Source organism: Xiphophorus couchianus, chromosome 3 (genome assembly GCF_001444195.1).
Source record: "Xiphophorus couchianus chromosome 3, X_couchianus-1.0, whole genome shotgun sequence".
In the NCBI taxonomy this organism is placed as follows: Eukaryota; Metazoa; Chordata; class Actinopteri; order Cyprinodontiformes; family Poeciliidae; genus Xiphophorus; species Xiphophorus couchianus.
In genome coordinates, this window is record NC_040230.1 from 1,527,701 (window position 1) to 1,554,573 (window position 26,873).

Genomic DNA, 26,873 nt, shown 5'->3' on the forward strand with positions numbered 1-26,873 from the left:
GGTTTTGTTGAAGATGGACGCTGAATGTTGGACCAAAACCCAACATTAACGTCTCATTTAATCACCAGAAATCAAATGTTAATTTATCAATAACGCACATAGATGCATTGAAAATTAAAGATTATAGTTTATTAGGAAATACAAACATCCTGGACTGACGAAATAGTCACCAATCTGGAAAATTTCATGTTTCCTGCAGCAAAACTTTTCATGAAGTCAATAAAAATGAATCAAATAAAACTGAATCATTCAAAATGGAATTAAAATCTTAAAACTTTGGTGAAAAATAATGTTACCCTTAAAAAATGTAAGAAATGTAGTTTTTATCTCTGCACTTAATAGTTTTTAACAACATTTATCTGATGCAAAACGAGCCCAAACCATCATGCCGCCTCCACCTTGCTTCACCATTGATGTGAAGCGTTTCTGCTCTCCTGCACACATGCAGACGGGGGTAGAGTATCAGACTGACAGAGAACAACATTAGAATAATGAAGTCTGTGCACTAACCAGGAATCTGTCTGTTTTGGTTAAATCATGTTTGTAACTGGAGGTGAGCAGAGCGGAGTTCGTTCGTGTAGCTTAACTTCAGAATAACAGTCCAGAGGTGAAAGTGGGAGGACTGCTGATGTCTTCAACACACCTGGATCCTTCGAGTCATTCCCAGCATTCCCTCTTTAAGCGTCAATAATCATTTTTTGGATGTGAATCAGAACAAGAATAAATGTTTCCTCTTTTGAAGTCGGGCGGAGAGATTTCTCTGGTGTTGCTGCAGGTTTTGTTGTCGCAGCTTAAGCTCAGCCCAGGACCAAATGCAAATAGAGGTGCTTTAAAATAAATATCTTTTGAACTGGGATTTGCAACCTTATTACACGTCTGAGCAGACGGGCTTTTTTAAGGTGGTATTTGTATGTTTAACTGAGGTCAAAGTGATTTTAAGTCCCTAAAGTCCGGAGCTTACCGCAGCCTTTGGTGGAGCTGGAGAGGTTCATTCCTCAGGGAATCTGCGCCCGGCTCCTGCGCGCCGTTCAGACCCTCTTCCAGCTTTGATTACATTTCAAACGCAATTTCACCCAGCGCTGCTCTCATCTGCCAAAACAGTGTGAGTCAGATCAAACAAAATATATTCACTAAGCTGTTTTCTGAGGCAACTTCGGCTCGTTAGAGGGCAGAAACAGAATCGATCAGTTTTAGGAGCAAGAAAAACAGCCAGGCGAGACGGAAGAACTTGACCTCTGCAGGTCTGCAGCAAAGTTCAGGAAGCGTTTTGACGCTCCAGCGATTCACACCTGAACTTGAGTAGATTCAGAAAACAGATGCTCCGTCTTGGTTCTGCTCTGGTTGTCGGACCCAGATGGACCCGAACGCCCTGTCAGGCTGGTTCTGAGGCTTCTCCTCATGATGGACTAATGCCTTCATACTCATGGTCTCTTCTTTGGGAGAAGCTAAAATGAGTAATAAAATAGTGATTAAAGTAAAACAAAACGCAACAATTACAAAAACATAAACAAATAGAAACTCTGCAACGATTTGTTCTGCTTCTATAAATAAATTACAGTTCTTCTTCTTATTATTATTATTTTGCCCTTCGTGTTTATGGGGTCTATGAATATTTGAGAGCCGATCTAAAAACGCTTGGACTTCCTGTTTTAATACTTCAAACACCAAATACAGTTTGATACGGTTTAATTCACAAAAACTACATTTTCTATCTTTCTAAAAGATAATTTCCTCACATGTTGAGTTTTAAATCCTTTAACATAAATTCAGTATTAAACATATTTTACATTAAGTTTCTGTATTAAAATGTTTATTTAGTTGGTCTGATGTAATCTAACATAAATGTAATATTTTAAATGTTTGTAAGCAGAAAATCATAATTAACAGGAATAAAGATTTTAAAAACAGTGAGTGGAATTAATCCATATAATGTGTCTGATGTGGAATTAATTAACTTTTCTATAAAATTACAATTTACTGAATATGACTGTAGGACAAATTTAAACTGAAATGTTTCATTTTAATTAAAATAAATGATGTGAAAAGTTTGTCCACATTTAGAAGAATTTCTGTAACAAACAGCTGCAGAGCAGAAGAGACCTTGATTTCCAAATGAAATGAAATATTCATCTGAAAAGAGAACATTAGTCCCTGAAAAACATTTTTTTCTTTATAATTTTATGAAGAAAAACAAAAAAAGAGGAGCAGTCTTTGTTTTCTCTGTCTCTGGTTCTGGAGTGGCGACATCAGGGATGGGACTGAAACTCCAGCAACTTTTTAGATCACACTCTTTCCTTCCACTCAACTTTTCATTAGCACACATTAATGTGCTTTGGGTCTGCTGTTAAACATTTCTCTGAATTACTATCTGTAAGCCGTAATGATCAAAATGATCAGAAGCAAAAGCTTGAAATAAATCACTCATGTAATGCATCTGTCCGATACGAGACTCACGTTTTGATTCAGCTGCTGTTTTGATTTTACTGTGTTATTCCTGCATTGACTTTTAGTTTATCTACATTAAACCACAATCTGTCAGAATAAACATAAAGCCTGCGTTTATTTCCAATAAGAAATGAAAACATCATGATAATGTTACAGAGTGTTGCTGTAGGAGATGAGTCTCCCAGCATATTAACCTTCTCAGGCCAGAGGAAAAATCAGCTTCAATTATTTCATGATTTACAGGAAAATGGCAAAACAAACAGAAACTTGACCTTTACATGTTTATGGATGACAGATTTAACTGGAGTTTATTTTTACACATTTAAACCGACTAAACCTGCAGAACTGAATCCCGTTTGCTCGTACAAAATATAATCATTTTCCTGGATGAGTTATAATTAAAGATGCAGAACAGTCGTCTGCAGCAAAGAGGATTAGGTGATCGGAAATCTGACGGCATTTAAAGTTTTAGACATATTAAAAGGTTGGATTAAGGTCAGTATTCATTAGTAAATGTGTTTATATGCTAATGTGTGTTTGCTGCGGTGTAAATAAGCGGCCTGGCCTCAGGGCGACGTGAGGGAAGGTCAGCGGAGGAAAGATTAGGAGTCCGACTCTGAGCTGCAGCGCAAATCCTCTGAGCACGGCGGCTGGAGAAGTTTGATTCAACTTTAATACGCCTGGTCACCTCGCTCCTGCTGTTAACTCATGTTGGTTTAATTAGGATGAAAGCTTGTCTGACCATCAGATGGAGCCAAAACTGATTTTAGAGGCAGAGAGGAGGACATAAAAACAAAAACCTCCGTTCAACACAGCCGATGGATAAATGCCCCCAAAGGGAATATGATGAGATAAAATCAGAAATTCTTGCCTATATATATAAAATAAACGTTTGTGAAATGGAGGAACGGACCTATGAACTCTGTGATTTATTTGACTGGATGAGAAATTTCTCCCTCTGCAGAGATTTTAGGAAACGGTCACGGACTGTAAGGCAGTTTGGGATTAGCTCTGTGGTTTCAGGACTAAAGTTTTCTGTAAGGAAATGTTCTTTTTTATTATCTTTAAATTTGCAAACTCCAACTGGGTAATGGCACACACACCTCCAAATTGCTCCCAGATGTGTCAGAACATCGTTGAGCTTCCCGTTAAGGCGATGCGTCTGAAGAACCATTTTAACTTCAGATTATGTGGATTACAAAGTGACAGCCTGTAATTTAATATAAAACATCAGATCAAACATCATCAGTCTTCTCCATCGTCTGACTTTTATTCATAATCTGAGGGATTTGAGGAAGATGACAGTAAATCAATCTGCTTTCATTTCATGTATCTCTAGGTGTTGTGAATGACTAACTGCTCTCATTGTTGGTTTATTTTATGAAATGATGATTTTATTCATATTTAAATTCACAAACCTTTAGTTGTGCACAGTTTGCCTGTGATCAGCCGTTCTGCAGTGAAAGCAACACATTTCTGCTAATTCACAGTTAATTAGGAAAAATAATGCTTTCTGCTTCTCTGGGGTGTCTGCAGAGAACGCAACACATTTTCCTTTCTTGCTGGAAAAAATAGTTTTTCACCTGAAACTGTCCTGTTGCACAGACGACAACACGTCGCCTTCTGTCAACACTAATTAGCCTCGTGCCTGGAAATCACACTTCAGAGCAGAAACCCTGGAGTCTTTCCGTTTTCAGCCCCTTTTCTCAGAGTGACAAAAGACGACCAGACGAAAGCAGAAAACGGTTAACAAAAATCAGAACATTTCATCCGACTTGTTTCCTTTCATATCCTTTCTAATTTCACCTCCCAGCAGAAAGCAGTGTTGTTGTCGGGGTGTGTGTGTGTGTGTGTGTGTGTGTGTGACTGTGTTCGCTGTGAATCTGTTGCAGCTACATCCAGAACTCTCAGCCCTACCTGAACAACATGACAGCGGTGGGCTGCATGATGGCGCTGGCTGCAGTGTTCCCGCTGGGGATTGATCGGCACCACGTCAACAGACCGCAGTTCCCCGTCGTCTGCCAGGTAACAGGAGGAGGGGGGCTGTTACCGGGGAGACGGGGTGGGGGGGAGGCGGCAGAGGGCAGGATGGAGAGGACAGGGCTTTACAGCCATTTGTTCCCACATACATCCATCTTTCTCCTCTCTCTGTCTCAACAAGTGGATTTCTAATCACCTGATAAGATGTTATCAAGGTAACGAAGTGCCTGACTGCATTCTTCTCATATTGTTTCCTCTATTTGCTCAGAAGTTGCAACAAATACCCAAGTTGCGGCAGCAGGTGGTGTCAGGTTTCCAGATTTTCACGTTAGCAGAGTCAAAGTCTAAAGAAGAAACCGAATCAACCATCTCCCAACTTCTAAGACTGATTTTGATTTGTTAGGTTCAAAGTCAAAAATAGTTCATTTATCCCAAAGAGAAATTAAATGTTGTTGTAACTTGTTTGTTGATAAGGTGACGCTGTGGGCAGGACGGATCTTTAGCAGCAGTTAGCTTTGTGAGGCTGATGTCAGGCTCATGCTAACATGCTAACAGCTCAGTTTCCAGGAAGTAGAGACGATATTCCACACGTCCTGAATGACACCATTAAATGCTCTGCTGGTCCGCCTCAGTTGCTTTTGCTTCCTCTCTGTAAATCTCTGCCTGGTTTAATGGATGTTGGAGTAGAGGATGTGATCTCTAGGGTCACATCCTCTACTCGTTTACGACAGAGATGGTTTGAACTGCCGCGGCGTCTCGTCTCTGCTCTGGTCCTAACAAACATCTGTCTGTTGTCATGATAAAAAGAAAAGATAATGACTGAGACTGCTGTGGAAAACTCACAGAGTTCGTCCCTTCTCCGTACCGGAGCCGGTCCGTTCCGGAGCCCCGGTGGGTTCCGGAGGCTCTGCAGACGGCCACAGAACGCCTCGCTGCTCACTGGGTTCCTCTGGAGGTAAACTAGACTCTAGGGAGGCAGCAGCCAGAAGGTTGAAGACACCAGCGATCGATAGACATCATAGTGGCAGACATCTGGAACAATCTCTGAACCGGTCCTGAACCGGTCCTGAACCGGTCCACACCAGCCGGATGAAGAACTGTTGGACCCACGCCGTGGCAGACAGAAGATCAGACAGGAAGGAAATTACTGTTTACATTTCTGTCTTCCCTGTGGAGAAAGGTGATGCCCTGAAATCCAACCCGACCAACTCCCCTGGAAAAGACAGGGGTTACCATGGCAACCAGTCAGTCGTCCTTTTCCATCTCTGATCCTTTCATTTGACAGCAGGCTTCTCTTTCTGATATAAATCCTTCTTCAGGTCGGTTCCTGCACACTTCTTAGTTCTGCTTCATTCTGCCGAGCGCAGATCCGGCTCTGACATTCCTCTAGGATTCTCTGTTTTCATGCAGATTTGATTGCTGCACATCCGTGATGTCAATCTGTCCTTCCACCAGAAGTATTATGAGTATTTTCTACTGGATGAAGACATGGTGACCGTGGAGGACCTGCTGCTAACCCAAGGAACTAACTTTTCTGTTTAGTGTGTTTGCTAAATTTGAAGATATTTAGCCCACTTAGCTTCATCTAAATAAAGTTTTTTTTGCATAGATTCTAATTTGTTTGGTAGACTTTTATATTCATGCTCTATGACCAGTGTTTTAGTGTTAGCGCAGCTAGTTTCCTATTAGCGGTTCCCTGCCAGAAACCAGATTACGATGATTTGAACTCTGTGACCTGATGCATCGTCCAGCTGGAGCCCAGCAGCATGGATCCACACTCAATGTTTTTTACACTAAATTCTGACCCGTCGGTCTGAAATTTGCAGCTAGAATTGAGGCTAATCAAAGCAGGCAACATTTTTTCTCTACCCTCTTATTGTCCAGTTAAGTTGAGCCAGTGTGAGCCGTTGCCCCAGTTTTGGTTCCCAGCTGACAGGAGCGCTACCCGGTGGGTCCTCTATCTTTGTAGGCCATCTGCTTCAAGGTTCCCCTCTGTCAGGGACTGAATCTGCAGCTCTGGGTTGTGATGAGTGGTTGTTAGAGGTGCTGTTGCCTTTTTATCATCTGAACTACCCTCATCATTCTGCTCCGACTCCTGAAATCAAGGAGCAGCTGCTGCTCACTGGAAGATTTCTGTTTTTCTCACCTTTCGCTGTTAACCTGAAACGGTTCAGAGTGAAAATCCAAATTTCTGAAACACAGAACAAACTGAAGCTTGTTACCTTTTTGGGACGCGTGTGATTATTTTTAAATGTGAGAGGCAGAAAATGAGAAGATAACAACATGACTGAAACTTCTCCACCTCTAAGCAACAGGATCCTGGTTCAACAGAATGAGTTCTGCTCATTCACTGCAGGTCAGCAACAGATCAACAGTCAGCGGTTTGACTCATTTCTATTGTGTTTTCTGGTCTTTCTTAAAGAAAATATCTTATTTTGCTTTCCTGCTTCGTCTCTGTCTCACTGGAACAGCAGAAATCCCAAAGTGGATCATTTAGCAAGAAGAGGATCTATTTTATCACACAGATAAACATCAGCTTATCTGTTAAAGCCTAAGAAGAAACAAACTCCTTCAGCAGAAAACCAGGTGACCCAGACAGCTGAGTGACCAGAAGTCTACTGGAACGTCTTACATGACGGTAGCAATAAAATATTAGAGAAATACTGTCTTTGATTTGACTATATTGCAAGGAAATCACAAAGCCAAACAAGTCAGCACAGTTATGTTACTCCTAACAATTCCTTTAAACCTGTTCTTCATTTACTTTGCTACACATTTTCATAGGTTTTAATCCATAACGTCTTATTTTCTAAAGACTAAGCTGCTAAACTGGAGAATAGTTCTAGTTTATCTTATTGTCCTGTTTGCTCTCCTAATGTCACGGTTACAGAACTGCAGCATAAACTAAACTAATTGTTTTTATCCTTCTGTTAATGGAAAAACTTTAACCTGAAACTGAAATTTAACCAGTTTCTGCTTTTGAATTGTTGTTCAGTATTTAAAAATAAATTAATGAGGCAGACCTGGTAAAACTAATGCTGTCTCTATGAAAGGTTAGCATTAGCATGAATCAGTTAGCGCTGCAGTCATTAGATATCAGATCTTGCTTTGTTTCAGTCCTGCTTTGTAAAAAAGTTGCTGTTCAGTCAGTAAAACAATTTAATCATCCGTTTTACTTTGACAGCGCGCTGTGTGAGGGACATTATGCCGTTTTAATATTGAGGTCATGAAGAGTTGAAACCAGCGTTCCTAAAATATGCTCATTGATATTTGGTCTTGTCTTGTTTTAATTATGTCAGCGGTTTGAAATATCACCGTTCTCCGTAGTGACTGACAGTGAGACATGTATATTTTATTACCTTTGAGCCTTTAATTTAAGCCCAGTGTTTATTCTGATATGAATATATAAATGTTAAATGTGTTTTTGCACCATTTTATTCTGTTATCCTAAATCTGGCATATGTGTAAGCCAGTTGTTACCATTTCATTGGAAGAATTTTGCGTTTTTCAGCAACAACTATTAGTTTCCATTAAAACTGCAGCGTTCGTTCTGCAGCAGACAGAAACCTGCCGACCTGTGAGGAGCTTTCTTTGCAATTCTGAGCATGTACACATGAAACGTAGCAAAAGTTTAGAGTTTGTTTCCTTTTTGAAAGTATTTTGGTTCTGGGCGCAGAAGCCGTGACTTCCTGTCTGCCAGAAAAGCTCGGCGCCGGGAACCCAGCTCTAATGAGGAGTGGGAGTGCGTCTGTGTCACCCATGTTGAGCCTTTGTGTTGCGGAGGCGAGAAGGGAGATTTCCATTTCTGTGGTTTCTCGGCTCTTTGTCCCTGTCCAGTTATTCTCTCATGTTTTGCTCCGACTCTCACCTTCGGCCCTGGATCTCCTCTTCCTCTCTTCTCCTCAAACGTCTCGCCTCCTGCTGCTCCTCTGTCTGTCTATATCAGGCTTGATGACCTGGACTGTTTATAAAAAGGATCATGTAAACAGGTGCACATAAAATCCCCTGATTAGACGTAACCAAGGCAACTAAGTCTCAACAGTCACTTCCTTTGTTAAACCTGACTGAAACAGACATTGCACCAAAATCCCAAAGGTATCCATGTTTCCTCTGCATGGACCACATTCTCTGCCCCATGGGCAGTTCCAGTGAAAAAACATGGCGGACAAGCAGAATCTCCTCTTGATGGAGTTTTCCAAAGTCTCTCTCCTTCATAATTCAGACTATAAAGACGACTACGCTCACAGATGTTCACCGTGTTACAACTGCAACTTTTACTTCTAACTTTGTTGCGGCCTAAAGTCTAGCAGAAGATGAGCAGAACAGATTATAAATGCTGCTAAAGGTGTTTTGAGCAGATTATACATGTCTGTTTTCTGTGTAGAATATAAATGCATCAAGTTTAAATCAAGCTTCAAGGTTCCCACAAACCGGATTTAGACTCAGTCAAAGTTCAAAGCGGATGTCAGTTGGACACGTCTGTGCAAAGTTTATTTTTTCGGCCGTGTTCATGTTCTCGGTGTCGCACAGTAAACTGGTCTAGCTGCCCAGCTAGCTTAAACTTGCTAGCATGCCTTTAGATTTTAGAATTTGTCCCAAGAAAGCAGGTCGTCTGAACGCTCGACTCTGAACTCCCAACCGTCCGCGGATGGAGGTTCATGTGGAGACGTTTGTATCTGGGGTCTCGTTCTTTCAGTCATCATCCGTTTATTTAGTTCTCTCCACTTATGAACTAATTTATTAACTCTTAACATGTTGCTTTGATTCTTCGCTCAGCCTCTGTTTACCATCATGTTCAACTTAGAAACGTTGCTCTGAAATCCAGATACACAAGCGGCTCATTCAGGATTCAGGAATGTCCTGAGAAAAAACTTTAACTTCCAGCAGCTCTGAGAGCCAGAGATGTCTCACCTGCACAGATTGGTGCTTCTCTGTCTGTAAATACATCTAACATGCAAAACATCGACTACATTTATAATCGTGCATTAAACTGCAGTCACGTCACTGCAAAAACGCAACATACTGCCAAGTATTTGTGTCTTGTTTCCAGTCAAAGACAAACTAACTATTTCTATATCTTGCTAAAAAGTAGCTTTTTAGCAAAAAGTACATTTTTAGCAAGATATAGAAACTTGTTTTAAGTCAATAATTCCTTAATATTCATACTGGCAGATTTTTTTGCTGTAAGTGAAATAATCTGCCTGTGGAGCTAGCACTTTCATCAATACTCAATGAATATTTATTAAACGAAGCTCCTATGTGTTGCTGAACAGTTTCTTGTAAATTACTTTTGCTTTATTTCAAATTCACTAAGATATTTGCACCAGAAACCAGACAGAAATATTTTGTAAGATTTTGTGTTTTTTCAGTGCATCAGCTGCTCAGATCTTGAAGTTTTGTTTCTGAATGTTTGACTTGTCAGTTTTCAGATGAACTAACTCAGACTAGTGATGTTTGACTAGTTAACAGAGGTAAACTAGGGGTTAGCTAGAGGTTTCTCAGCCTTTGGTGTGAGGCAGTCAGAGTGAGGTAAACTGAGCCAAGAAAAGCTCAGCATATGTAAGAACTCCTTCCAACACGCTGGAAAAGGTCCAGACGACGCCCTCAGGAAGTGGAGAATGAAGAGCTGCTTTCAAAGCAAAATGAAGCATCCAAGAAATCAGAAACATGATTTTCAGCTTAAGTTTGGTTTTCTTCATACATTCAAATATCTTCCTGACGCTGGTCAGTACCTTCCTGCAATGAAAACTTAATGGTTAATAAATTATTCAGTGTTTTCTTCCACTATGTTCCCATTTTCTAAATCTCAGCTGCATCTTGAAATGAGAAATATTTAAAATAAAAACAAGGTTTTTATGTTTCTCCTGCAGTTCCGCCTGTGGCTGCTCGGCCTCGGCTTCAGCCTCGCTTATGGCAGCATGTTCACCAAGATCTGGTGGGTTCACACCCTGTTCACCAAGAAGGACGAGAAGAAGGAGAAGAAGAAGGTATGGATGAGCCCAGCGGCCTGCTGCACTGACGTGATTCCAGGAATCAATCCAGTTATCACCGCAGCTACGCTAGTCGTCGGTCTATTGCTGCTAATCTTCAGCAACAAGTTGCTGAGCAGCTTGTAAATTGAGTATCTCATTAGCCAGTTAGAAAAAAAATTAACAATAAAGTTTAAATTTTACAATGAAATGTTGGAGTTGAAACATCAAAAACGTGAAATTCCAGTTTGGAAAACCTGAAGGATTCACGAAACATCACCTCCATGCTAATGCGCTAGTAGTTGAGCTAACTTTTTGTTTAGCACTTTTGCTAACTTTGAAAACGTTTAGCCCACTTAAACACAGTTTTCTGTATATATTTTAAAGTGCTAATTTACTCGGCTGTTTTGTAAACTTTCAGTTGAATAAAGTCCTGCGTCCTTTTTAAGTTTTAGTTATCGATTGTTAAGAGTTCTTTAAGTAGTTTGGCCTTTATATTCTTGCTTTTATTTTGAATTTTCTGTTCCGTTTGCTCTCCTGTTTTTCCCAGTAATGTCATTTTAAATACAAACTGGAACAAAATAAAACGGTAGAGAACAGGAAGTGAATAGAACATTATTAAACGTGTAAAAATGATAATGTCAAAATTAAATTAGTGCTGATTGTTGATTGTTGTAAGAAATGATCACACATTTTGTTGAAGTTAGCGTTTACCACTTTAGCATTAGCTGCCAGTAGCGCGTTAGCCTAGCGAAACAATGCTTAGTGGTTAAAGGTTAACGTAAATGATGTTTTGCTAGCAGTTCGCCCCGCGGCCTCCAGAGCAGCTAACCGCCCAATAGCTGGTGGTTTTCTGTAACTCTTCCTCACCTGTTTGCCAAGTAGACAGTGATGATGATGGTGATGATGATGATGTGCCTCTGTCACCTTGAACTGAACGTGTTAGACATGATTTGACTGAAATCAAATGAGCCGTCGCCTCGGCTCTGGTCACCTTCAGCCGCTCAGTCATGGTGTCTGGCTTTGGCTGGGCGATAGCCTCAAGCTACATTTTAGTAGCCTCTGCCAGCTGAGCAGCAGTTTAATTGTGCTGCTCTGCTGGAAGCATGGAGGGATTATCCTGCCTGCAGGCGGCAGAGGCAGCGGAGGAGAGCAGGGCCGAGCTGCAGAGCCTGTATCGCCATAACAAAGCTTTGCTGAGGATTCGGGAGGCGTCTTTATTCAACAATGTGACATAAAACTACCAACATGCAGCTCCAGATGCTGTTCATGCAAGTACAAAGCAGATGTTGAAGTGTGCGTCCAACACAGTGCCTCCTGGAGCTACCGAGGGACTCGGCAGTGTGTTGTGGAGATTTCTAGGACCTAAGCAGAAGAATAAGAGATTTAGCCATTTATGGAGTATTTATGAATATGGATGGGCATTAAATTTCCATGCAGAAATCCAACCTTCAGGGGTTTATTATTGGAGCTAAAGCGCGTCGAATCAGGTTGACTTTCAGCTCCCTTCATGTTCGCAGAAGGGCAATTTGCCTGAGAGCTCAGCGCGCTTATTTAAAGAAAGTTTCCCAAACCGAGAGGAGAATGGCTGCTTTCCTCCTGCTGCTCAGGAGAAGTGCTGTAAACGAGTTTCCTCCTTTATTTTATCGCTCCGTTTTAGTCATCGCATGCTTGCTTGGCCGCTGCTGTGTCAGAGGAGCTGTGAGTAAGCCGTTGAATTAAAAGAAGGAATCTTGTTTCCAGCCCTGCTTGTTCTGCTTCCATCACGGCTCGGCTCCAGAGCCACACAGTCCACACCAGAGTCGACTCTGTGTGTTTAGACGATGATTTCAGGTGGCAGCACAAATATAGCCACTGCAGCGCTGTGTGTGTCGCCTGCAGACACACTCGGACACTTGAATCCTCTCGGACGCTCACGTCCGCCTGGCTAAGACACACATCCAGAGAGACAATTTGTGCCCAGTCATCCAGAAATCACAAGGACGCCTGTCGTGTTGTTTGTCCGGGCAGTTTGTCTTTGTTTGCCGGGCGGCTCGTGATGCCCTTGGATAGTGATGACTCTTGTGTTTGTGTTTGTGCATGTCTTTGGCTCCCACTCTCACAGCAACCCTTGGAGCCGTGGAAACTCTACGCAACAGTTGGAGTGCTGCTGGCCATCGACTTCCTGTCACTCATGATCTGGCAGATTGTGGATCCTCTGCACATCACGGTCGAGGTAGAGTACGAGAGACGGATGAGATCATGGTTTTGTGTTCAGCCACTGAGTAATGAGACGGCGAGGCGTGACTGACAGAGCGGCGGTTTTCATTTCCTCATTCAAAGGCCTCAAAACAAGAAACTAGATCAATGCAGGTTGTAAAACAGAGAAAACAGAAGCCATTTAACAAACTCATTTGGACTAATGTGTTTAATAAATCAAACATGTTTAATAAATCAAACATGTTTGGTTGAACCAGAGAAACAGTTTAAATCAGAAAGTAAATAGCTAAAGCCTCTAAGTCCTGCAATAGAAATAGAAAAATGTTTTAATGTTAAAATAATGCCTAATTTTTTAACATTAATTATTAATAACATTAGCCCTCAACATTTATGACACATTTTAAGCTCTTCAATACGAGTTGAAGCAATAAAAGGTTGTTTTTGTTTAAACCAGAACAAAAGGGAAACTTTTCCCATCCTGAGCAGAAACTGATTTCTGTTTTTCACAGCCTGTTTCAGAAACCAGCAACAAAATTCATTCTGATCAATTTCTATCTTTGCTTTTATTAAAATTGCTCCATCTGTGTGTTTCTATCCAGTACAGGAAAATTGTACGGTAAATTTTGTTTCTTGAAACAAAAAGGATTTCAACATAGGAGAAAACGAATTGTGACCAAAAATCAAACAGTAAAATATGTGACATATTTGACTGAGATCACAGGCAAAAAGAGGTTTTTAATCTCAATGTGAGAGTAAAAATGAATAAATAAAAAAGCTGAAGAAACCCAGATTTAGTTAAAAAAGTTCAGGGAAGATTTGCAGTAAAACGAACAAAAGCAAAATAATAAAAAATTCTCCCAAAATTCTGATCAAAATATTCTGAAGACATTCATAATTTTAGTATTTTTCTCACTCAGGAAAAACATTTCTGCAGTGGATCATTTATCTGGTCATTTTAGATTAAACGTGTTTGTATGTAATCCCAGGGTACCAGCTACATCTTTTATATTTGAAAACATTTCTTATCCACAGTCGTCTTCAGGCTTTCTGTCAGATTTAGTTTTGGACTTTGACTAGGCCTCAATGTTGTTTTGCAGCAGAGTGAGGATACAGGACACGTCTGTCGCCTGCAGCACAGAATCATCTGCTTCTGCCTTCCTGAATCATTTCCAAGTTGATTTTTGGTTAATTTGGGGAAAACAAACAAACGATAAAAAGATGGCCGCCACAGTTAGCAGCACTGCTGCCTGACCCAGAAGGTTCTGGGTTTGAATCCTGCATGTTCCACCTTAAGACATTTTCTCCATCAGTGGAATAACCTGACAGGACTTTTTATCAATATTTAGGAATGATTGATTTATCTGTGCAAGTTAGTTTTAAGTTAGTGTTTTTGCAGTGTGATTTTAGAAAGTATTAGTTTAGAGTGTGAACACGTGGAACCAGGTTATTGCTTTTCAAATATATATTTCTCTGTATAAATTAGTTTAAGTTTAATTTTACATGGTGTGTATGACACACTGAGTGAATTCTTCCAGCCTGATTTTCAGGGGAGTGTGAATAAATCTACTCTAAGCTTTACTCCAGTCAGACTCTACAGGAAGTTATAATCTCATATTTCCTGTGTATTGGATGCCTGGTATCGTCTGTGTGAGCCGTGGGAGGAACCTTTGGACCCGATGGGATCGACCTGCAGCTCTCAGCTTCAGGCTTACGTTGCTTTTTTCTGCTGCTGTCTCATCGTTTCTTATTATCTCTGTTTTCCTCCCTGCTCTTCCTCCTCCCTGCTCTTCATCTCCTCCCTGCTCTTCCTCCTCCCTGCTCTTCATCTCCTCCCTGCTCTTCCTCCTCCCTGCTCTTCATCTCCTCCCTGCTCTTCCTCCTCCCTGCTCTTCATCTCCTCCCTGCTCTTCCTCCTCCCTGTCCACCATTTGAGCAGAAGTTCACCAGAGAGGCGCCTAAAGAAGACCTGGACGTCCTGATCCAGCCTCTGCTGGAGCACTGCAGCTCTGAGAAGATGAACACGTGGCTCGGTATCTGTCCTCTCCTCTCCACCGTTTGTCTCAGCTCGCCCTGCGTATCTTTGTCACACACACACACACACACACACACACACACACACACACACACACACACACACACACACACACACACACACAAACACGTCACGACCTTTCACTGCAAATTAAACGGGTCTCTCATCACACAGTTAGGTTTGATTCCAGCTTTCACTCCGGCTTTTCACCCTCGTTTCTTCTGCATCTGTCTGTCTCTGTTGCATTTCGTGGCTGCTCTTATGAAAGAGAAATAGTTCTGAAATTCAAACAATGTGGGTCACAAACTGGGCCAATGCCCCGTTGCTCCCCCCCTCAGAAGTAGAAGATGGAGGAGTAATTTCAGGCTGTATCAGGAAACGGCAGGCAGTTGGAGGAGCGGTTGATCTTAAACGCTTCGCTGCTTTTCTCCCATCTTTATTATTTTCGCCTCTGGCCACATTTCAAATCTGTTTCTTTTTTTATTGCACCTCAGACTTTCCTAAAACAGATTTAATAGTGCTGTTTTATTACATCTTGTAAAAGCAGCCTTGATTGGTGAATTAATTTGAGAAATTTTCTTCAGGTTAAAATTTGCAGAAGCTTCAGGAAAACAAAAACTGCACTGCAAAAATCCTGCTTAAGTTATTCTAGTCATTTGTAAATAAATGTTAATTTATGCTAAAGTAAGGAAATGAGTTTGTTGAGTTTCCTTAATTCCAGTATTTACAGCTGTTAGACCGACCGCCTTTACTTCTGAGGGACATGAGATCCGTTCCTGTCGAACCTTATAAACACGTTACTAATATTACTGACATTACTGACATTAATAATATTACTAACATTAGAATAGAATAGAATAGAATTCAACTTTATTGTCATTGCACTGTCACAAGTACAAATAACGAGATGTAGTTTGCATCTATCCAGAAGTGCTCTACAAGATATAATATTTATTTACAGATGTATGTATGGACTATAAGGGGTTATAGCAAGAGATATAGATATTGTGTATAAATATAAATATAAATATGGGAGCTATATGCACAGATTATACAGATTATACAAGAATGTTAGGGAATGGATTATATATGTATATAATATAATAAAAGATAAACATTACTAACATTACTAATATTACTAATATTACTAATATTACTGACTGGCAATCAGATATTTCTTCTCACATGGGATCAACATGTCTGATTATTCGAACACTTTAATGCATTAGCTGTGCAAGTTTTTCCCTTTTAAGACTTTTAATTTTCTGAAAAGGTTTTTATTCTCATGTTTTGTTTCCAGGTTAGCGAAGAGCATTAGCATGTACCATCAGCTCCTGCTATTTATTTAAATAGTGCTGATTAACAATAAATCTAGCAATGCATACTGCAAACAAAAATATAGGAATGATTTTTTTTTTAACACAAAATCAGTTGAATCCAGTAATACTGACACATTCTAACATAAACTCTATAATTTGATCCGTTATAAAACATTGCATTACTAATAAGTTCAGCTTATTAATGGCCACCTATTAATTAAACAGAAGTGAAGATGAAACGATCCGCAGACTGTCACCGATTTTAAAACATGATCAATGTAATTATCAGAACATTAATGGTTGACATTACAAATTTATCATGTACATAAAAGTAATAACTGTTGATCACTAATTTCCTGAAAGACTGAATTGAAAATGAATCAAAAATAAAATATGAGATAAAGTGTTTTTATCACATAATTGTCTTGTTTTCCATTTTGAATATCCATTTAATACAATGCCTTTAATTTCCTTTATCTTGGTAAAAAAAATTTAAAACTATTTTTTGTGTAGCATATTAGCATGCTAGCATAAGTACAGAATTTGCACATGAAATTAATTGAAGATGTTTAGATATAGTTGTGGTAAACAAACTAAAATAAATTATTTTAAAGGTTTTATAGATAAAAGTACTTTCTTTTTTCACTTGGTCTGTTTTAATGAGTTTATTTTATGTCAAATCATCTTTCCAAATCTAACAAAGACTTTCTGATGTCTGAAACCAACTGGACTAAATCTGGTGGAAGAAATTCAGGAAGCTTTAAGTTTCACCTGCTGCCTCTTTGGATTTACCGCCTGAGTTACTGATAGACCTAGTGACATATTTTAGTATGTTAAATATTTTATTAAACTGTTAATTCAAACATTTTAATGTAGCATGCTAACATTTCATGCAGTTATATCAGTTCACTCAAACTTCACTATAGCAGAGTGATGTGGAACAAACTGATCTGTTTAAAATAACAGTGACTTGTTACATTTACTTTAGAAAGTAACTCCCTCTGTCTTTTATTCACTTCATGTTTTCCTGCTCTAACCGTTCTTTATCTTCTGTTAGGCGTGGTTTATGGCTACAAAGGTCTGCTGCTGCTCCTGGGGATTTTTCTGGCTTATGAGACGAAGTCTGTCTCCACGGAGAAGATCAATGACCATCGAGCCGTGGGGATGGCCATCTACAACGTAGCCGTGAGTCCAAACAGAAACTCCTGTCTGCTGCGCTGCCGTTTCTGCTTCCCTGCTTTGCTGCAGTTTGCAGCACGTTGAGCAACATTAAAGCAGCAATAAGGAGCCATTTTTATTGCTTCACAGCACAAAATGGTCGTAGTATATCTGTCAGTGGGTTCATCACCGCTCTGCAGTCCATTCTCATGGAAGACATTTAACTTGACCTCTAGCAAAGACTTAAACAGCACACCATCTAAAGGTAGCTTAAACTTTCCTGGTTGTTGCTGCACAAACATGTTGAAGCTCCTGGTTGGAGCCAATCAGGAAGTTGGAACAGATTTCAGCAGCTTGTTGTGAAGTTTTCCTTCACAGGAACAGATTCCTGCTAAACTCACAGCGCAAACTATCGCTTTGTGCCGCAACGACACGGTTATCTCTGAAGACATTTGTTAACAAAAATCAATACAATCCAACTTGTATTGTGCTGCAGTCTGTTGCTGCTCATGCACACAGTGCAGCACTTCAGCTTTATTCCTCAGCATAAATAATAAGCAGAACGTGCACAGCGGGACGCGACTGGACGCACCGCGCCTTCTATAGATCTGCTCCGGCCTTTCGCAGGAAAATGCAGCAATTTGGCTTCTGAAGGAGAGCGTTAATGCAGATAGTCGTCTGTGGTAAACATCTTTCAGGGGCGGCTGATACCAAGTGAATCACCTTAAATGGAGGCACCTAGGATGCACTTTCAGCTGAAATAGGTGCCATTATGTTCTCCATAGCCACTTTAGAGAAACACTCGCTGCCATTTCCTGACACGGTTGACATGGAGCGACTTTGGAATGGATGTAGAATGTCTGAAAACAATAAGTGGTTTCTGTCACTTCTAACTCCAGAGGAGTTCAGAGCCACTTTTGTTTTGCTGTGTGTTATTCAGATATTTTTCTTCTTCTGAACTGAATAATAAGTAACAGAAGCTCTTTAATGAGCGCCTGCATCGGCCTAAACTGTGCTGATTTGTTGATTAGAAAATACATTTATGTTTAATTTCAAATAATTTATAAGGACAATAAAAACAGCCCGTGTGCTCGTTTCATCACTCGGCCCCATAATGAGAGACAAGTTAGAAGTGTGTGTTTAGTGTTATGATGCACACATTTCAGTTTTATGAAGATGTCAATAGTTAATGGGGTCTGCAGGGGAGCGTCTTCCTCTCCGCTCAGCTGTGAGCTTCCAGCTCTGATGAGACGACAGCGCCGGCCGCCGCCTCGGTCATGACTTTTTAATGCTGTTTTCACTCGGGATTCTTCTCCGGAATGATAAACAGATGCCTAATGCTTTTATGGATGTGATTCTGTCCTTTGTTTCTAACCGGTGCTGCGTCCCTGGCTGCAGGTGCTGTGCCTGATCACGGCGCCGGTGACGATGATCCTGTCTTCGCAGCAAGACGCCTCCTTCGCCTTCGCCTCGCTCGCCATCGTCTTCTCTGCTTACATCACTCTGGTGGTGCTCTTTGTACCGAAGGTGACTGATAGCCTGATAGCATGAGGCAAACCGTCACAGTAGAGTATAAATGAAGGTCAGACCTGTCAGAACAAAGTTCAGACTGAGCAGATAAAAATTCAGATTTCAGTATTTTGAGTGAAGTGCATCTTTCTCTTCATGTCTTCCAGTTTGTTAGAGAGAGTATTGCAATGTCAAGGTGAAGAGGGAAATGTTACGCATTGGAAAGCTTTCTTTCCAATGCGTAACATTGTTTTGTGCCTCAAAAATAAAACTTTAAAGAAGGTATGACATATAGAAGTAGAAGACTTTCTGCAGCAAAAGCAAATCAAACTTAAGTTTACAGTGTTGGGAAACCAGGAAAACCTGCAGGAAAAACTGACTTCACAAAAACTGGTGCAGATGTTTACAAAGGAATCAGCAGATCCATCATCAGAGGAGGCAGAGTACAGAAAAATGTCCTCAATTAAGAGTAATGCTACTTCAACATATTTTACTCAATTAAACGTTTCCGTGCAAAACATTATTCAGCTAAGAGTAAAAAAGTATTTGGTAAAAAATCAACTCAAGAGTTTAATGTAGTTTATTTACTGTTTACATTTAGTTGCAACCTTCATACACACATCACTTCATTACATCAATAAACCATTTATAAATGAAATAAAACTAAAACTAAACATATAATTTGTTCTTCATTTATTGAAGTTACTCTGATTACAGTATCCAGAAATGTTACTCTAGTAAGAGTAGCAGTACTTTATTGTAAAGTTACTCAAGTAGAAGTAAGAAGGAGCAAAAATACTCCAAAAAGTATTTTTTCCCGAATGGTTACTCATGCAAATGTAACTGAGTAAATGTAACTAGTTACTTCCCAGCTGTGTCCATCATTCATTGTTTCGTCGCGGTGCAGATGCGGCGCCTCATCACCCGCGGTGAGTGGCAGTCAGAGCAGCAGGACACGCTGAAGACCGGATCGTCCACCAACAACAACGACGAGGAGAAGTCCAGGCAGCTGGAGCGGGAGAACCGGGAGCTGCAGAAGATCATCCAGGAGGTGAAGGAGCTTTACCCAGAACCCAACCAGAACCCACTGAACACCAGAACCCACTGAACACCAGAATCCACTGAACACCAACCAGAACCAACACCAGAATCCACTGAACACCAACCAGAAGCCACTGAACACCAGAACCCACTGCTGATTGGCTGTTCCCCCAGAGATTAGCTAAACTGCTTCTGTTAGCCTCTGTGCTAATGCTAGTGCTAATGCAGCTTCAACCATATTCATGCATATTAAAGTATATTTTACGGTGGCTGCGAAGGGTCAACAAAATTCACACAACGCAACAAATTTATCATCACTTTTATTTTTGTTGTTTATTAATGTTGTTTTCACATAAAATCCCAGTTTAACTTAAGTTCTGGTTTAGGAGAAAGTCCATTTCTTGTTGCTTTTTGTTGCTGCGTTTTGCCCTCTGTGGTTGTATTGCTCCTTTTGTTGCTGTGTTTAACAAGGTAGTTGACATTAATGCTTTATGAGTTGGACAGAATAAGAATGAGCAGAAGAAGAACTCTGCAGTCGCTAGAAGACTAAAGCTTTCCTGTCACTGGGTTTTCTAGAAAGAAGAGAGGGTGTCTGCACTTCGCAACCAGCTGGCCGAGCGTCAGGCAATACGCAACCGCCGCCAACCCACCTCAGGCCAGAATCAGAACCACAACGCCCCGCCGCCCGCGTCCCAAACCGACCCCAAGTCGCTGCTTCCCCCTCCAGGATACCCCAACCCCGCCGCGGACAATCACTCCCTGCCGCCATCCTTCTCCAACTCGTCCAGCCTCTACCCGGCGGACAGCAAGATGAGCCGCAACCACTGTCACAACAGCCAGATCCCGCTGCTCTACAAGTAGGCGGTGAGGCGGGGGGAGGCCGGGGGGATCAGGGGGCACTGGGGGGTGGAGGGGGTGAGTGGGTGGAGGGGGTGGAGGAGGTGGGTGGACACACAAAACACGAACAGGACACGACTGTGACGGTCACTCTGCTGGGCAGGAGCCCACAGGTCAACCCGTCCTCACCGTTCTGCATCCAAACCCAGAAACGAAGCACACATGGCGGCCGCAGCGAGCGTCTCTGACCTCCAGAGGTCAGAGGTCGTCTGAACGTTCACGCTCTCCATGGAGACGGGGATGTTGTTGGAAAAACGTGCGTGTTTGTGTTTTTCTGCGATTTCGTCTCTGTCTGGTGGGGTTTGCTCCTCATGCAGTTGATGGTTTTTATCGTTCTGTGATATTCGATCTGTTTCGTCATGGAGGTGTCGTCTGATTCTTTGTTCACTTTTCAGGAGAAAACTGAAAGTTACTGACTGATAAAAGCAATGTACAGATTTTATTCAACGTTCCCGGGAACGCCACGTTTATCCAAAAGTTGTCATGTGATTTATTTAATAGCCATACCTTAAAGGTCAGGGGTCAGCATGTGTGGATGTCTGTTGTCCATCCTGCATTTCAATATAAACCTTGATGATAAATGAAAGAGACGAGCTGGGATATTTCTGAAGCTTCGTTAGTTTTTCATGTTTCCTTTCTTGGGGATTTTTAATTTCTTGTAATCTGAGATTATTCAGTTATGAAAACACACACAGGCTCTTTATTGGTCAGTTTTACTGAAGCCACACATCCAGCTGAGTTTCTGACCCGGTTCTGGTGTTTTAAAATCAAACAGATGAGAAACTTCCTGCTTCATTAAACCCTCATGAGGGACGTGCAGCTTGTTGCTTCCTGAAGTTAAATCAGCGGAAAGGATCCGATCATAATCTATAAATGATGCCAGCGTGGCGTTTCACGTGATTTATTTCTCATGTCGACACGCAGTGGAACGAGTCTGACGGCAATACCACATTATATAATAATGTAATAAGATCAGACTTTAAAACGTAATAAAACATCAATAAAACTGTAATTAATTAATTAAACCGTAAAGTAATAATCGACACAAAATCTAACAAAATATTTTGAGTTGAACAACATGGTGGTTCTGAACCAAACTCCGCATTTATTGGCCAAAGTTTCAATGTAAATGCAGATGTGATTTACAATATGATTATTAGAAATATAATCAACAGAATGAACATAAACAGTTATGTGCCACATTATTAAATCATCATTTATAAAAAAGAGCTACCCCCCTATTTTTTAATTGCACAATCTAATAATATTATTACATAATGCGGCAGAAAGTATTGCAAGGATTTTAATAAGTTTGGCATCAATTATTACATTTTTTTAATTATGTTTTTTTACATTTTAAAATCCAGTTGCTTTATTTCACAATGTGGCGTTAAAAGGACGGCTGAGAGAGACTGACTGCAGAGGTGAGGAAGAGCGAGGGGCTGACAGCAGAACCGCTGCCGGTTCTGGACAGATCAGAACCGCTGCCGGTTCTGGACAGATCAGAACCGCTGCCGGTTCTGGACAGATCAGAACCGCTGCCGGTTCTGGACAGATCAGAACCGTAATTGTTTGAAACATGGTGGCAGGATAAAACCTTAGAGACATGATGGGATCTGAAGCTAAAGATAAAAAAAAAAATTGTCTCCAGGTGTCTCAGTATAGAGACCCCCAGGGGTCAAAAGGTCGTGATCACAGACTAAATCATTACATGTGAAACCCTGTGGCTGATAGAACAGAGAAGCTCTGATTTGACTGACACACACTTCTCATCATGATGCATTGTGTTGTGTTTCTACATAAAGCTAACAATTCCTACAGTGTCCTGAACGCATCGTTCCTGACAAAGATTTTTATGCAGCTGAAGTTTCTCATTTATCGGATTGTCTGACCTCAGTAAACAGCCCCAGGACTTATCTTCAGAGTTTCACACAACCTTCAATATATAAAATACTTTAACCGACCTTTGACCCCAGTCATGTCGTAAATTGGTTATTCAGCGCTGGGTCAAGACTTGAGCAGCAGAAAAACGTTTAGTGAATTATTCTGAATCCAGAGTAACGTTTGACTCCAGTTGATCTCAGCTGGATGTCAGAAAGATGCAGTTTTAGATTCAACAGCAGGAAAAACTCCTCCTGAAACGGCCTTTAACTGAGCCAAACACTCTAAACATGTTTCTTCACCTAATTTAAACGTCTAAAAAAAATGTTTAAGCTGCTTGACATTTGCTCGGCTTCAGCTTAGTTTGCTCTCTTACTGCAGAATATAGAAGATAATAATCATAAAGTCCCGCAGTTGCAGCAGCACTTTGCTAAACGTCTCACATCCCTGAACATTTTCACATTTTAGCTTCATCGTGTTTTACTGGGACTATCTGAAAAAGTAGTCCGAATTTTCAAGGAAAATTTTATATTTTTCTAACTGATTTAGATCTGAAAAGTGTGGCATGCCAGTGTAAAGAGCACCGGTGAGTGAATAGCTTGTAGAATGCAGGTGAAGCTCAGGTTTTCTTCCTGGACTGTGCTGATTTAGCTCCATCTGTCTACACAGCATGATGCTGCCACCACCATGCCAACCACAGGAATGCTAGTTTCTCCCACACATGTAGTGTAAAACGATGACTAAAGGAGCTTCTTCTTTGTTCTGTTTCCCTTATGTGGCAAATTGCCGACTAATGGTTGCAATGGCAACTTCTCACATTTCTGCACTACTTCCTGCTGGCCATGAAATCCTAAAAAGCCGCCTGAGGTCTGTGGGAACACAATGTGAAGGTCAGTGGGGTGTGAGAACTTTTTGCAAAGCTTTGTGAATAAACGCATGATTTCTGTTGCACTTCATCTCTGTGAGCTTTTTCTAATTTTTATGAAGATGTTTAAAAACCATAAATGATTTCAGGTTTTTTTTCCTTTTTGTCCTCGAACTTTTTGCAAACGTGTCAAAGTTAAAGATGAAGGAAGAGAATCAGTTTTTGTTCTGAAGGAACGACCAATAAGCTCCATCTGCAGGTTAAACAAGTTTATCAGATATTCTCCAGCTGCTGGCTGTGAAGCTGCACTTTATCCCAAACGATGACGGATGTTCAGTTTTAAAGTTTTTGCTCAGTGGGTCGGATTGTGTAACATATGAATGCAGCAAAACCACAAGAAATGTTCTATTATCCTGCACATACATGCTAATAAACATGGATTTGGGGATATTTGTACACACTATATCTAAAGATCTTAAATGTTAATATATTTCAGAGTATGTGTATGCTAATATGTGGGTAATATGAATAAATAGTTTTTTCACTTGAGAAGCCGTCTCCTGTGGCTCCACTAGGGGTCACCACATGTCTGTTTTCTGACTTCCTGAGACCTTTTCAGTGGTTTATCATTTGAGGTCGACGGTGCTTGTGTGGAGACATTTTTCTGGATGACCTGTGGGAGCGGAAACACAAGGAAGAGCTCATTAAGCAGAAAGTTGGGGTTTGTTTTCAGCAGCCGGAGCCTCATTACCGGGACGATGGGCGCAAACGCAGACAAATCGCTCCCACTGCTGCCACTGTTTGTGTTCAAGTGTGTTTTTAGATGATGATGGTGTGATGCAAACCAGCTGTGGTGTAGTCCCATGATCCCACAACACACACGCACACACACCCCCACCCACACACACACAGAAAACAGCTTCCCTTGTCGTGTCAGTTTCCAGCTGACTGAAGGCAGAGTGTGTGGTAATGGTGGCTGAGGAGAGGAGGAAGGTTGCAGGGTGTGTGACTGTGTGTGTGTGTGTGGGTTGTGAGGGGGCGGCACCGGGGAAAACCCGATCTGGGCTGAGACTTCTGTGGGCCTCCACCTGACACAGCAGTCAGTGGGTCACTGAAAACGAGCAGGAAATTCCCCTCCGCTGCTGTGAGCTAACAAAGGAAGTATCTGCTGGCTGGAGAGGAATTTCAAACAACTTTTGCCAACTCTGTGTGTGAGAGTGTGTGCGTGCGTGTGTGTGTGTTTAAGAGACAGAGGGCCTATGTGTGTGTGTGTTTAAGAGAGAGAGGGCGTGTGTGTGTTTGTGTGCAAACTGGAACTTCCAACGAGGCTTCAAGTCTCTCAAGTCTCAGAAATCTACTTCAGATTTTGTTGATTTTTTTATGCATTTTTATTCATATTAAATATAATATTAAACCAAAAATCCCATCAACTTAAATAGCAATAAATATAAATAAATACAAGTAAATAGTGGAGAAATTTCTGCTACAGCAGAAGTCTAGTCTTACAATCTGAGATCAACATAAATAAAGTCAAAAAGTGCCTAAAACAGAGATAAAGTTTCAAACTGTTACAGTTCATAAAGTCTAGTTCCATCTCCATGGAGATGTTAGCATTTCTACATCACCTTCAGGTGGAATAAAAGTGTAAAAATGTGCATTTTTCTTTTTAAATCCTGTCCAGGATCAGTCTCTTAGTATCACAGCAGCTCAAAGCGCGAACACGCCAAAGAAGGTCTTCCCTTCATCCGTGTCCAGCTCCTTCAGCTGGTTGGTCTCCGTCTCCAGCGTGTCCCCTCTGGCCAGCTGGAACACGGCGCCCAGGTAGATGGTGCTGTAGCAGCCGTGGCCCGACCGCTCGCCGTCCTCCTGGACGTTCTGGCAGGCCGACCTCACGGCGCTCAGCAGGGACACCTTGGTTCCGATGGCCTGAGACATCCTGCGGACGCGGTGGCTGAGGGTCGGCGGGCGCCACTCGCCCTCCTGGTCGCTGGACCGGGACACCCGGAAGGACACCTGGCTGTAGACGAAGTACAGGCCGCTCTCTGGGATGATGATCTGGTTGTTATGGAGACGGAAACCGCCCTGAGAGAAGGCCTGGCCCACGCGGTCGCGCCACTCCACAGCCGTCGCGTTGCTTTTTTCATCGTAATGACCTGAAACGATTCACAACTTAAATCTCTACCTTGGAGCCACAGGTGGGTCAACACTGTAAAAACATCAAATATTACCAAATATTTCTGTCAGTTTTAGTGCAAACATCTTAGACCACTTGGTAAAATATAGTCAGGTCACTAATGAAAAAGGTTCTGCTTCCACTGATGGATTATTTCACTTATAACATGGGAGAAATGTCTTAATATGAGTGAAATAATCTCCCAGTGGAACTAGAAATTTTTTATAAATATCAAATAATTATTGATTTAAAACTAGAAACTAGAGCAAAGATCCTTGGTAAGATTTTGTGATTTTGAAAAATGTTTGTTTTTCCTGAGTTTGTAGTTATTTATATCAATTATCTTCATTTTGATCCTGAAAATATCAAAATCCCCACATAACTCATGTTTTGGTCCATCTGATGTCATTTTTAAACATTAATGATATTTTGTTATCTGTACTTCAGTAGACTTTTGTTTTCATGAGTAATTTTTCTAATGACTAATTTTACGTTAATTTTCAAGCAGGTCGACTCTTCCTTGGATGAAATGTTTGGGAGCTCTGGGTTGAACTCACCTTCTAGATGAATGGCTGCTTTTGCTTTTTTGCTCATTTCTTTCAGCGTGGAGTGAGCACCTGAGGAGGAAAAGACAAATATGAGCTCAGATGATCCTTAACCGAATCTTTCCGTCTTCATGTGAATAAACATCAGCGGATGCTCACCTGTTGTCTCATCAGAGTCCATTCTGATTGGTGCTGCTGTGTGTCCTGCCTGCGTCTGGAGGAGAGGAAACATTGATTAAAAACATGCTCCAGAGATTAAACCAGATTTCAGATTAAACCCAGACATACAGCAGAATCTCCTTACTGTTGATTGTGATCTTTCGAGCTGGTACCAAACGTACAGCCGGGCGCCTCCAAGGCAAAGCGCCATTAAGAGCAGCACCGCCAGCACCTTCCACAGACACCCTGTGGACGACTTCTTCTGCACCAGGACCTCCATCCTGTCCTGAGGCCCGGCCTCCACGTCACCCGCTGTGATTTTGTATCCCGTCATCCTCTGGTGTCCGACTGAAACACTTGGCAGTCTGCTGGAGCCGGCAGCCCTCTCTGCTTACGCCTGTCTTTGAGTTAGAATGAACTTCTGCCAGCACGCCTCGTAGTATTTATGCAGTGGCGGCTGCTCTTGCAGAAGGGAAACTCCAGTTATGTCACAGAGTGAGCGGAGAGAGAGGCCGCAGCTGCAGCAGAGGAAAGAGAAGTCACAGAATTTCTCGGTGTGTGTGTGGAGCGTTGCGCCGCGGCGGGAGCTGCGGTTTCAGGATGGGAAAGTGGATGGAGTTTTTAAGACGGACAGATTGATCCACAAACACGCAGACAGGAGACAGAGTCAGAGCTGAGGTTGGAGCCGCAGCCTTCAGACG

General features: G+C 41.4%; 2 protein-coding genes across 2 annotated transcripts in view; one reads left to right on the forward strand and one right to left on the reverse strand.

Annotated features, from left to right (window-relative positions):
* gabbr1a (gamma-aminobutyric acid (GABA) B receptor, 1a) overlaps nucleotides 1-20,544 on the forward strand; it is an 84,554-nt gene extending 64,010 nt beyond the window's left edge. The window contains exons 17-24 of the mRNA XM_028012119.1: nucleotides 4,338-4,470; nucleotides 10,296-10,412; nucleotides 12,499-12,609; nucleotides 14,530-14,623; nucleotides 17,002-17,129; nucleotides 18,501-18,629; nucleotides 19,519-19,662; nucleotides 20,229-20,544. Of these exons, the coding sequence (XP_027867920.1) occupies nucleotides 4,338-4,470; nucleotides 10,296-10,412; nucleotides 12,499-12,609; nucleotides 14,530-14,623; nucleotides 17,002-17,129; nucleotides 18,501-18,629; nucleotides 19,519-19,662; nucleotides 20,229-20,513 (1,141 nt within the window). The 3' untranslated portion in view covers nucleotides 20,514-20,544. The remainder of the gene's footprint in view (nucleotides 1-4,337; nucleotides 4,471-10,295; nucleotides 10,413-12,498; nucleotides 12,610-14,529; nucleotides 14,624-17,001; nucleotides 17,130-18,500; nucleotides 18,630-19,518; nucleotides 19,663-20,228) is intronic.
* Nucleotides 20,545-24,684: 4,140 nt separating this feature from the next.
* On the reverse strand, nucleotides 24,685-26,637 carry tnfb (tumor necrosis factor b (TNF superfamily, member 2)). Its single transcript, XM_028009381.1, has 4 exons — nucleotides 26,318-26,637; nucleotides 26,173-26,227; nucleotides 26,026-26,085; nucleotides 24,685-25,448 (listed from the first exon to the last, which is right to left on the reverse strand). The coding sequence occupies exons 1-4, from the start codon at nucleotides 26,504-26,506 to the stop codon at nucleotides 25,003-25,005; spliced, it is 750 nt and encodes a 249-aa protein (XP_027865182.1). The 5' UTR covers nucleotides 26,507-26,637; the 3' UTR covers nucleotides 24,685-25,002.
* Nucleotides 26,638-26,873: the final 236 nt, after the last annotated feature.

Excerpts from the sequence above, each read along its gene's own strand:
- tnfb (XM_028009381.1), bottom strand. The coding sequence starts at position 26,506 with ATGACGGGATACAAAATCACAGCGGGTGACGTGGAGGCCGGGCCTCAG. Across the intron at positions 26,228-26,317 it reads TCGAAAGATCACAATCAACA|ACGCAGGCAGGACACACAGC; the intron begins GTAAGGAGATTC and ends CCTCTCCTCCAG. Across the intron at positions 25,449-26,025 it reads AGCAGCCATTCATCTAGAAG|GTCATTACGATGAAAAAAGC; the intron begins GTGAGTTCAACC and ends GAATCGTTTCAG.